Genomic DNA, 12,633 nt, shown 5'->3' with positions numbered 1-12,633 from the left:
AATGGACTAAAAAGGATGGGGAAACATTTGAACATGGGAATACACATGTGTGCAGAGACAGTACAGAGGTATGCCCCGATATCATTCGGCTCCCAAAATTACCTTATTTGGACTTCTTACTTAGTATCCATGATTTTGAAGTGCATTGTTTATTCATAGCCTCTGACAGACCCTGTGCTCATTGAATGTAGGAGTCATGTTTGATTGTCACAGGATCCTCTAGAGTGGTGAGCAGAGTGCCTTGTACAGAGTTATTATTCAAAGTTGAAATGAATGTAAGAATAAACACATAAAGACCTAGTTTGGAGGACTTTGTTGCTGTCAAATGACATCCTAGGATGCCATGTGTGCTAAGTCTCTCAGCCATGTTTGACTCTGTGTGACCCCATGGACAGTAGCCCACCAGGCTCCCCTGTCCATGTGATTCTCCAGGCAAGAATTCTGGAGTGGGTTGCCATGCCCTCCTCCAGGGGATCTTCCTGACCCAGGGATTGAACCCAAGTCTCTTAAGTCTTCTCCATTGGCAGGTGGGTTCTTTACCACTAGCGCCACCCAGGAAGCCCTCAGGATGCTATGTACCTAGAGAAACACTGATTCTCTGAATGCATCACTTTCTAAATTGATTTGTAGCAGAGACTGAGGAAGAGGGGGTGGTGAAGTTGAAGCATATTTTTCTATTCTTTGTGACCCTGGGAGCCTTGTTGCCCCTCTTTAAAAACTGAAGTTTGACAAGTAGAGAGATTTTAGCTGCAGCTTTATCTGAATATGGTATTTGTATATGTTTTATGTATATATTAATAGATTATATATGTATAAATATATGTTTCTGTTATTTTGATAGCAATAATTAATAATTATGTGTTATTTAAACTGTTTGAAAGTTGTGAGTTGCTACTCTTGGCAGTGGGTGGTCTTTCACAATCATACCTTACATTTGTGTCATGAAAGCTTTGCATTTATATCTTATGTACAAACAATGCAACCACTCATAAAGTGTCTGCAGGTTCTGAGTTCCACAGATCTGCTGGGTTCCAACAGCCCCATACATATGTGTATACTTGTACATACACATATGTAAAATATCCCTATAACTGTCCACCCTTAATAATTCAGAGAATAAGCCTAACCTACACTGGGAAGAACTAAGGGGGTACAGCTTTTTAGCGCCTGAATAAACCATTTTCAGTTGGATTCACCCCAAAGTGTTGCAGACCTAATTGTCACTGATATAGAGCTACTGCTCATTTATTGAGTTCCATCATTTCCCTAAGTACAGAGATATGATCCTTGTTCAAGTTGTGATGGTTAACCCATGCTATGAATTTGGCTCATTTTGGAGAACTACATCTAGCGCTGGCTCGATTGCATGTTGAGCTCCCCGGAAATGAGACTATGATCCAAGAGATAGTTTTCAAGTTAGGTTTCATAGAGTGATTTTATTGGGGAACCACATTTGACTATTTTGAAAGACACATGGAAATTCTCAGAAAATGAACCTATTAAAAATGAACTTTGTATGCTATCTCTGAATAAATATTACAAGTTTTTCATTCATTCTTTAACCAACATTTATTGAGCACTGATTCTATGCCAGGTACTGAGCTAGGAGCTGATGAATAAGATAAAACCACTGCTTAGGGAGGGAGCCAGTAAGGAAAACTATGGATGTCAAGGCAGCGTGATGAGCTGGGTGCCCTGTGGGGATCTGGTTGCTGTTGAATTTTGGAAGAGGGTAACCAGTTGCCTTAAGTGGGCTCTCCTGTAAAGGTATATGCAAAGGTACAGAGTTACTAGAAAAAATGAGACATTTGGTGTATTGGACTAGTTTGGATTGTTTGGAGTGCAGATGTGGGGAAAGTAGAGGAAAGTTGAACAAGAGAAGTAGGTAGGAAATGCTAAGGAGTTTTGATGAACTGTATCCAAGGATGATGAGGAGCCATGAAAACATTTTAAGAAGAGGAAACACTATTCAGTATGGAGGATAACTGGAGAGTGAGTGGTGGCAGAGAGTTTTAATAATGCAGGTGAAAAGGCAGGGCAGTAAATAGAATAAAAGATCAAGTTGAGAGAATAGAGGAAGTAGAATAGACATGACTTGTTGACTGGTTACTAGGATAGAAGGGAGAGTCTAGAACTTCTAGTTTTGCTGGGTGGTGGGGCCACAGCAGATAATAGGTGCTCAGTAAATATTTGCTGAATGAATGAGTGAAACATAAGAGGAACATGTTTTTGAGGGGTAAAATAATGAGTTTGATTTTGAACAGGTTGTGTCTGAGGGGTCCTTTGATCATTGGGGCAGAAATGCCTGGTAGGTAGTTGAGGTTGTGTTTTGGACCATAGAAGAGAGAGCAGTCAAGGCTGGAGGTATCTATTTGGACGTTATCAGCATGTAGATGGTAACTTAATACTGGGGATAGATAGATGAGATCACGGGGAAAGAGTGTATATACTCTTCTGGAGTACCAGAGAAGCAGGATTGCGAATCATTAGCATATAGGCTCAAGTTGGAACTCATGGGTGTGGATGATATTTTCCAGGCTTTTTCATGTGACATGTCTTAAAGTGTGTTTTGCCAACATCTGGTGATTTTTCAGGGAAAAAAAAAAAACAGCCAAAGACTTTAAGAACTCTCTTGATTAAAAGTATGAGTATATGTTGTCATAGTGCAAGACTTTTGCAAAAAAGATAATGTCCTCCAACATACACACACACAGACTTCTATGTAGAAAAATACATTAGAAGCAACCGATCAGACTTCTATTATTTTTGATAGCAATAATTAATAATTATGTATGTCATTTAAACTGTTTGAAAGTTGTTGTTAACTCTTAGCGGTGGGTGGTCTTTCACAGTCACACCTTACATTTACTTTGGTAAAGCCTTGTTTTTATATATCTTATGTGCAAACAATTCAGCCATTCGTAAAGTGTCAGCAGGTTCTGAGTTCCACGGATCTGCTTGGTTCCCACATGGAGGTCCCTCTAGCTCTCCTGCTTTGGAGAGAAAGAAAGCTCTAACTGTGTAGCTTTGGAGCTCTGGTCTCTATTCCATTTTAGACTGGGCCCTGCTGACGAGTCTTTGAAACATGTGGTTCCAGGCAAATACTAGGAATACTTATGTAATTGGGCTGGTCTTTTCCTTTTTTCTTTATTTTTAATTGGAGGATAATTGCTTCACAATATTGTGTTGGCTTCTGCCATATAACAACATGAATCAGCCACAAACATACGTATTTCCCTTCCCTCCTGAACCTCCCCCCAAGTGTCTATGGAGATGGGAATTTTTTTGGTTGGTGGTGGGGAAAGGGTTGTATACTTTTCTGTTTCTCTGGCAAAATGGTTTCTTGAATTTCTCTGTTGCTGAGGTTACCATTTTCATTCAACATAAGCTTGAAACTCCTTGTTCTTCAGTAGATTTTTTGAGTCTACTTTGTTTGATGGCCTAGTTTGAAAGGGCACAAGAGAAGAGCATGGAGACTACAATTCACTGAGTGCCTACTGGATGTCACTTGTTTTATGTTTAATTTCTCATGTAATCTACACAGCAAAGTTAAAAGGTAGGTGATGTCATCTCCATTTTACAGTCGAAGAAACTGAGGCCCGGAAATTTCCTTTCCCCAAGGTTGTTTAAGTAGTGGAGCCAGGATTTACATCCAGATTAGTCTCACTCCATAGCTCATGTTCTTTCCAGTATTCACACTGTATTATGAGGGGAAGAATATGGTCTGGATGGATATAAAGTTTTTGTTCTAAATTCCCACCCTCCTTTGACTTTTGTGATACTGTACACTCTGGCTTCCCCTCCTAATTGTAAAACAGATTCTCTTTGCTTGTTTATGCTCTTCCTCCCACCCTTCATTAGACACAAGTGTTCCAGTTGGGTTTGTCCTTTGCCCTTTCTGTTCTCTTTGTTCATTCCCACAACCATTCCCATGACTTCATTATCTTCACTGCTTGAATGACTCCCCCGTCTTTTTCCAACCTGACCTCTTCCTTGCTGTCCAGTTCAGTATTTCCCAGTTGCCTGTTGGATATCTCCATCCAGAAGTCCTGCCAGTGCTTCACTTTCAACACAGTAAAAAATTAGTCCATCATTTTCTTTTTCTATCTGCACAAACCTGCCTCTCTCCAACATTCTTATTTCTGGTGATAGCATCTCTGCATGGTACCCAACTTGAAACCTTGAAATCATCTTTGACTTCTCTTTTTATACATCTCACATCCATATCAGATGTCTGAGTCCTGCAAGTCTGCCTCCATCTTGCCTCTCACTCTTATTCTGTTGACATGTGTGCCCTCTATTTAAGCATAACAGGCTGCTAACTCATTACTGAGAGGATCCTGTAGTTGTCTGCCTTCAAGCCTTTACTTATAGACCACCTGACTATCTTCCTCTCTTTGGTGCCTGTGGCCGTCTTACCCATTTTTCAAGGTGTCAGTGAAATGTCATGTTCTTCATGAATCACTTTATGATTAACCAAGACTAGATGTGATTGTCCCTTTGAACCCTGTGATCAATGAACTTCTATGGCTTTGGTTCTTCTTTGCTCTTGTAAATTATTTATATACTTGTTTCTTATTAGATCCTTGCTCATTAAAGTGTGGCCCTTGGACCAGCAGCATCAGCAGCATCTGGGAGCTTGTAAGAAAATGTAGAATCTGGGTTTCAAAACAGAAAGAAAAAAGCAGAATCTCAGCTGCCACCCCAGATCTACTGAATCCGTATTTCTTTTTAAACAGGATTCCCCCCCAGGTTACTTGTATGCATATATAAACTCCTTGAGGGTAAGAACCTTGGAGCACTTAAGAGAGGGTCTTGCATATAATAGATCATTGTTCTTTTGACTTCTCAAGTTTGTGCTCAGCTTCAGCTGTTTATTCACTGATGTGGATGCGTGGGGTGTGGGTGGAAAGGAGGGTGGGAGGAGGGGGAAGGAGAGAGAGATTTGGAGTGTGGGGCAAGAGGGAGAGGATGTAGGGGTGTAAGAAAGTGAGAAGGGGTAGGCTAGAGAGAGCCTACAGGATCTTTGCTCATTTGCTAATAACTACAACTGGTTTGGAAAATAGTCTTTGCTCCCCTATTGTCTAGGCCTTGGCTTAATTTAACGTGGCCAGAGGCAGTATCTCTTGTGATCATTTTGCTCTTACTCTAGAGAACTAGGAACTTCCCTGTAGTTCATAAGAATCTGTTTGCAATTCAGGAGACCCTCGTTTGACCCCTGGGTCGGGAAGATCCTCTGGAGAAGGGAATGGCAACCCACACCAGTCTTCTTGCCTGGAGAATCTAGAGCTTCCCAGGTGGCGCGGTGGTAAAGAATCCGCCTGCCAATGCAGGAGACACAGGTTCCATCGCTGGGTCAGGAAAATGCCCTGGAGGAGGAAATAGCAACCCACTCCAGTACTCTTGCCTGGGAAATCCCAGGACAGAGGAGCCTTGTGGGCTGCAATCCACGGGGTTGCAGAGTCAGACGCTACTGAGCATGCGCATGTTCTAGGGAAGTAATGGTCCCCACGTTCTCTTTTGCTGCATTCTGTGGTGTGTCTTCTCTGGCCATCTCCAGAAGTCAGAGTGGAGCCTGTGAGGAGTTTCAAAGAGCCACAGGAGAACTGTGCTCAGTGTTTCAAATAGTCCCTTCTGTTTTCAGAAACAGATTTTCTGCTTTGTTTTCAAACTTCAAAGTCTATTTCTGAAATAAGGTTTATTTTCCCCCACGGAATTCTGAAGGTTTTATACAAGTGTTAATTTCTAAAACCCAAGTCATTTCTTGCCTTTGAAACTTCAGTGCTGTGGGTCAATTTAATAACGTCGCCTGAAGGTTCTTTTGGCCTTCAAAAGCTGTCAGATTGCCTTTTTGTTCTTTGAGAGAGTGAGGTTGCCTCATTCACAATGCCTGAAGGTGATGTTGGAATCAACATTTATTCAGTTATTCAGAGTCTTCCCCCACCCCTCAACAATATTCAGTTTTATTTTCAAGAGAGGTCTTGGTGGCCGCATGATGTTTTACCAACTAACAAATTCCCCAAAGCTCCGGAGCATTCCATAGAGGAGTGATAAGCAGCCCAAGTTCCTCTGACACCCACAGTAAGGGGAAGAGTGAGTGTTCTGTGTGCTTTTGTCTTCCTTTTTCGCCTTCCTCTTTCCCACCCGCACACTCTTTCAAGTGGTGATAGTTTAGAACAGAAGGTGTTTTATGGTTTGCTATATTTATTGAATGGTTTTGTGTTTCTTGTTTTCTTAAAAAGATGAGTGGAATGCTTTGTATTTCCCTCACTATTTTTAAAGTGGCGTTTCCTTTTCCTATTGCTTCTGAGTTCCCTTTTTCCCCTCTTTCCCCCTGTCTTCCTCTGCCTCCTCCACATCCACTTGCCCTCAGCGATTCTGGAGAGAAAACAGGCTTTGCATTTCTGCCCACATATTGGGTTGGGGCACCTGGTTACTTCTCTTGGGATATTGTGAAATTCACTTCCTTAGTTTGGAAATGAAGAGGTCTAAAATGTGCACTGATGAATTTACACTCCACTTTCTAAGAACTCTGAGTAGTTAAGAGGCTTCTTGTACAGATAGAACAAAGCTAAATATATCTGACTTGAATACCTCTGATCGTTGCAATATAGTTTACATTCACTCTTACTTTGTCATAATTCTCAATGAATGCAAATTGCATCTCTGTTCTTCAAAATCTCTTTTCTTACACGGAATGCCTTTCCTTTTTCTTGGGTTAAGGGAGCCCCTTTGAAACACTGCTAACATGGGGTAGAACTGCTACCTACCTTGTAGGCTAACCAAACTGTAGTCTGCTTTTCCGTGACGAAGGGATCACATTTCAGGACATTGTTTCATTTGTAGGATTTTAGTGGCCTAGTTTCAAATTTGACTGCAGGTTACAGAGTGTATTCCAATTGGAGTATTCTGTGGTATTTTTTTTCTGTGTGTTTACACTTTGGGGATCTTGGGTTTGTCCTATATCTATTATCTCTTCCAAGCCTGGCCAAGGTTGTTAGGTTATGCAGTTATGTATAAATATTTAACAAGATAAGTTAGACAAAATGTGCTTAAAGATACTTTAGCCCTCCCCCCAACCTCCTCACTACCCTGGGCCCCAGCTCAGTTTTTGTGTGGACTCACAGATGGTTGCTTTATCTCACATGTTTAGATTTGGAAGACATTCCTTTGCACTTTGCTTGATGGACACAGTGAAATGGAAGCTTTTCAGTCAATCTTGACTACCAAAATGGTAGCACCAAGTAACAGATAACATTAGGCTCCTCTTCCTATTTTTTTTTTCCTGACCAGTTATCCAAACTCCCCTAAGCCAGAAGAGTTTTAAGCATGAGATTGTATGTTTTTTAAGAAAATATTTTGGATAAAGACTAATGCTCTCAAGTCCGGAATAACAATTAGTACCATTCATTAATCAGGGGCATGTTTTGACTTTGAGTCCTGGCGAGGAAATATAAACTGTGAAAGTCACACATATATATGAACCTCAGGCAAATTTATGACTTGTCAACCTTTTAAGGTTAAATTCTTAACCCCAAATCGGGGCTGGCTTTATATGTGGAGTTTGACACATTCCTTTGGGCCACTGAACACCCCCCTCCCTGAGCCCTTTGCTTAACAGCAGCTAATGGCCTAATGAGCAAGAAGGATTTCTGCCTCTTATCAGCTGCCTAAACAGCAACAGGAAGGCTGATATACAGAGTATAGGTCAAAACCAGAGTTCTTGAACCAAAAAAACCACAAGGTCAGTTAAAAACTCTGGATATATGGCATCGCTATAGTCATCAATACCTGTCAGTAAAGGAGCTGGACACTTGAGTTCAAACAAATAGTTAATAGTTGTCAAAAGCATGAACAGTCTAATTAATTTTGCTAGTAGTCCTTTCCTTCTTTGTTTAGTTCTTCTATAAATAGCCTTCATATAGTCTTTAATGAGCTTTTAGTTTGTGCCTGGAAGTTGTTATGGTCATGCAGCAGGAGTGTTTGATTGTCAGGTGGTGATGATGATGGAGGCAAGGGTATTTATATTTTGGCCCCAATTTTGGAAGGGGCTGCCAGATAAAGGTAAATAGATCTCTACTACTACTTTTCTTCCTTTTCGAAATGGAGTTTTTGAATAAATACACACTCAACTTGCCACAGAGTCAGAGAACCCTTTGTGATTCTTCATATTGTACTCAGACCTTTTTAAGGAGAAAAGAGTCATGGCTTGTTTCTTAGATCCACTTGGAATCCAGGCTCAGACTCGCATAGGATAAATATTTTAGGGGATTCAGTGCCCATCATAGTGAAAGCCCCTTGACTTTCATCTTCCGCATTTGCATTTTTTCAGAGACAATAATGAAAACATTTTTTTTTCAGATTCCGTTCCGTTATTGAAAATCCTATTTACATAAACAGGCATTGTTGTGGCTTAGGGAAGAATGTGGGGTCCCATTCTTTAGCTCCTTGTATATCTTTGCTAAGGCTTGTCTAAATAGAAGTAATGACGCTTTAGTCTAAGCAGCTTTTCTCATTTAGGTAAGCAGGGTGGTTTGAAATTTCAGTTTACTAGATAATTGAGTTTCTTCTTCTTAATTATTTCAGGCATGCAGGTTGCTCTCTTGATAGCAAAGACCTTAAAAATCTAGTAATCTCCTCCGGCATCCGTTGGGTAATAAAATCCTGTGCATTTTCAGGGGTTAATTTTCATGACAATTGTGTATCCCCTCCCCACCCACAACCCAACCCCCACCCCTGAAGAAATTCTGCTATCTATTAGGGCTTTGATCTCCTCACATTTGCAAAAAGCACACTTAAAAAATATATAAGGATGATGCTGGAATAACTGGATCTAGAGGAAATTTAAATATATTCAGATTCATGCTCATTACACAACTTTAATTTAGCATTTATAATAGCCTTGTCATATTCTTCAGAAAATCATCTGCCTGACTTTGCCAGACTTGGTTTTCTGCCCTGAATGAAAAACTGAAGATCAGCAAAACTGGAGCCTAACTATCCCCTATTCTATCCCATTTCTCGAAAAAAAGAAAAGAAAGGAAAAAAAAATGAAAGAAAAAGAAAAATTCTCACAGGTCATCTAGTGCATAGTGAGGTGAGGAAAAACCTTAAAAAAAAAAGCTCAGGCTGCCTTCACATCTGCTATTCATTCCCACTGGTGTGACTTCAATTCAACAAGTTTTTATTGAGCACCTGTGCTGGGGGCGGTGCTAATAATCATTAACATTTATTGAGCCAGGCGCTGTGCTAAGCCCTTTATGGGCAACATCCCATTTAATCTTTACAATAGAACTACCAGGTGGGTATGATTTCTCCCATTTTACAGATAAGGAAACGGAGGCTTACAGAGGTTTAGTAACTTGTCCAAGTTTGAATAACCACAAAATGAATTAAATCTACTTAGGCTGGTTTCAGAGCCATGTTCCTAATCACTACTCTTGTGATGGGCTCAGCATTTCTGGGGATTATTTTTGAAACCAGTTTTGAGAATCCAGTATATGTTAGATACTAGGGGTTTGAAGTACAACAACAACAACAACTCTACTCTCTGTTCTTGATGGGGGAGGCAGACATGGAGACAGATGAGGACCAGGCTTGGAGGGGTCTCTGTATCTGTTGAGGGTAAGGAGGAGGGCGTGGGAAGAGCAAAGGCTTGAATCTGTGGGAATGCTGCATCCCAAATGTAGCTCAGCAGACAGGGGTCATGGGCATTTGATTTTCCTGTTCAGTGACGGTTATCATCTCTGGGTTGATCTGCCTCAGTGATTGTATCAAATGGTTTCCATCACTGCCCTAGTTGTCTGTAGCATCAGCTACTTTGAACACCTATACTCTTTAGATATACATGCAGGGTCAGCATGGTTTGGGGACAACTGGCCCCATAGTTCCCATATTGTTTCTACTTTATTTCAGTTCTTTCTTTTAAGAAAGTAAAAATTAAATGGGGCAGATATTCCCGAATCAAATTATTGTGGTCTCAAGAGCTGGTGGATTTCTGAAGGCAGGTCATATAAGACTAGCAGCTCACAGGGAGGTCCTAGATCCAGTCTTAGTTCGTTCAGCTTGATCTGGAGCCCTCCTGGCACTGCCTCTCGGAGCCCACACTGGGCTCTAGAGAGCTCTGTATCTGAATCATCCTTAGCCAGACAGGAGAATGAAGTTACTATTAGCAATTTTTGAGTTTTTCAGTGAAATCCTGGGATGAGAAGGCCAATCCCCAAATCACCTGTTTGGGTAATTTATTTTTGTTTTTAGTAGCTCCCGAAGAAAGCAAGGAGGAAAAGAGTCACTACTGAGCATCACGGAACCATCTTTTATGTGTTGCAGTAATAACTTAAAATTTCCTCAGTTTTTGGAAACATTTAGTTCAGGGCAAAGTGAATTCACCAACGTGTATGTGTGTGTTTGAAACAATATTCTTTAGTTTCCAATCTCAGCTTACCCCAAACTCATGTCTCCAAGTTTCTTATAGCTGATTTGCTTGCCAACTCCTCTCCCATGCACTTTCACCTTCATTAAATCTCTTCCACAGAAGGGGTTGCCACCAAGTCTAGACTTCAGTAACACACAAGAGGAGGGCCAATTAGTGAAGATTTTGATTCATATTACATGAGAGTCGGGGGAGGAGGAGGGGGAGGAGGAAAATGTGTCCTTCCCAGTCCTTCAGATACTAAAGTTCTAACACAACAGTATGCTGAAGATGTATAAAATTACTGGAGCATTTACACAGCTATTCCCCAAGATGGCATAAATGCCACAGCACTAGAGCATGTCAGTGTAGACACTCAGATCAGCTGAAGGATAGGAAAAAGGAAAAGATCAATAACGTTGCTTCTCACTAAGGGATCAAGAGTGAGGGTTTGATTTTCTTTTGGTTGCATTTTGCTCAGGTGCAATGTGTCTGTTGTACTAACAAGGCAACCGGCTCCCTTTTCCACAGGTTCCTATCATAGGGAAAGGGGAAAGATAAAATAGAGGGCACAGATTATTTACAGTGGCTGAGAAAGTAATTACAAGGTGCAATGGCTTGAAACTGAAATTTAGGTTAGCCATTAGAGCTGGGAGAAGCATCTTAACAGTAAGGGCAATTGGGCATCGGAAAGATTTGCTTGGGGGCTGGTTAAACAGCATCTCCAGAAGTGCTGGAAGACTAGGGCACCTATAATGTGAAGAAAGACAATGGGATATGCCAGCTCTCTTTGTGGTTGTTCGGTTGCTAATAGCTTAAAACTCTTTTTTCATGTATATGAAATACATCTAATTTATCAGACTTAAGAAAACAAACAGGAATTTTCCTTGAGGTCCAGTGGCTAAGACTCTGCACTCCCCATACAGGGCGCCCAGGTTCAATCCCTGGTCAGGTAGCTACATCCCACACTCACCAACTAAAGAGCCCACACGCTGCAATGAAGATTGAGGATGCTGAGTGGTATAACGAAGACCTGGTACAGCCAAATAAATAAATACTTTAAAAAGATAACGAACACATTTGAGCACTGAGAATGAGGCATTTGGATTAGTCTGAGCACCCTTCTAACAACTTTTCTGTAATATAAGCCAAGGACTAAGGCAATATTATTATTTTTTGCTTCTGCAAGACGTCTGTTTTATGGCTTGGGACTAATGCTGTTAAAGTGACATTTGGGCTTTGTCAGTAGGACTTTCTCAAGGCTGAACATAGATAAGATTTGTTTTTTTGTCCCTTTTGATCTTTTTAAAACTTTCACTTTGACTGTCCAGGTGTTCTGGGTTAACTCCCACCCGCTCTTTCCTGTGCTGAAGGAAGCTCCCACATAAACTCTTTAGGTTTGGAGTAAGAGAATTAATTACTCAAGAAATGTTGCACTTTAAGACAACACCTGATGAAACTGTTTAATCAAAGTAGTAACTCATTCATGATGAAACATTGAGACATTACTAGGCAGATACTTGGGGACTTCCCAGGTGGCTCAGTGGGTAAAGAAACCACCTGCAATGCAGGAGATGCAGGTTTGATCCCTGGGTCGGGAAGATCCGCTAGAGAAGGAAATGGCAGCCAACTCCAGTATTCTTGCCTGGGAAATCCCATGGACAGAGGAGCCTGGTGGGCTATGATTCAGGGGGTTGCAAAAAGTCAGACATGACTGAGCAACTGGCCACACACACATAGGTAGATACTTATAGGTGGTAGAGAGGAGGGTGTACTAGTTTCCTTGGGCTGTCATAATAAATTACCTCAAATTTTGTGGCTTATAACAAGTGAGTTTATTAGCTCATAGTTCTGGAGGCCAGAAGTACAAAATCAAAGTATCAGCTGAATTCCCTCCATAGGCTGTAAGAGAATCCTCCCTGGCCTCTTACAGCTTCTGTTGGCTCCAAGCCTTCCTTGGCTTTTGGCAGCATCAGTCCAGTCCCTGCCTCCGTCTTCACATGGCCTTCTGTTCTTCCTGTATCTCCTCTGTGTGTGTGTTGTTCATAAGGACATGTCATTGGATTTAGGGCCCACCTAGCTAATCCAGGATGACCTCATCTCAAGATCTTTAATTTAATCACATCTTCAAGACCCCTTTTTCCAAATAAGATCACATTCACTGGTTCTAGGGGTTAGGAGGTAGGCATCATCTCTTTAGGGGTACCAGTCAATCTACTATA

General features: G+C 41.1%; 1 protein-coding gene across 6 annotated transcripts in view; it reads left to right on the top strand.

The window, feature by feature from the left end:
- GPC3 (glypican 3) overlaps nucleotides 1–12,633 on the top strand; it is a 460,817-nt gene that overhangs the window by 7,870 nt on the left and 440,314 nt on the right. Inside the window, exon 1 of one of the 6 annotated variants that reach the window (XM_055565177.1) lies at nucleotides 9,570–9,624. The exons of the other annotated variants lie outside the window; for them this stretch is intronic. Within the exon in view, the coding sequence (XP_055421152.1) occupies nucleotides 9,585–9,624 (40 nt within the window). The 5' untranslated portion in view covers nucleotides 9,570–9,584. Of the gene's footprint in view, nucleotides 1–9,569; nucleotides 9,625–12,633 lie in introns of those variants that run through there. 6 annotated transcript variants of the gene reach the window in all.

The sequence above is a fragment of the Bubalus kerabau genome, chromosome X (genome assembly GCF_029407905.1).
Source record: "Bubalus kerabau isolate K-KA32 ecotype Philippines breed swamp buffalo chromosome X, PCC_UOA_SB_1v2, whole genome shotgun sequence".
NCBI classification, from domain to species: domain Eukaryota; kingdom Metazoa; phylum Chordata; class Mammalia; order Artiodactyla; family Bovidae; genus Bubalus; species Bubalus kerabau.
This window is presented reverse-complemented; position numbering and strand designations above follow the sequence as displayed.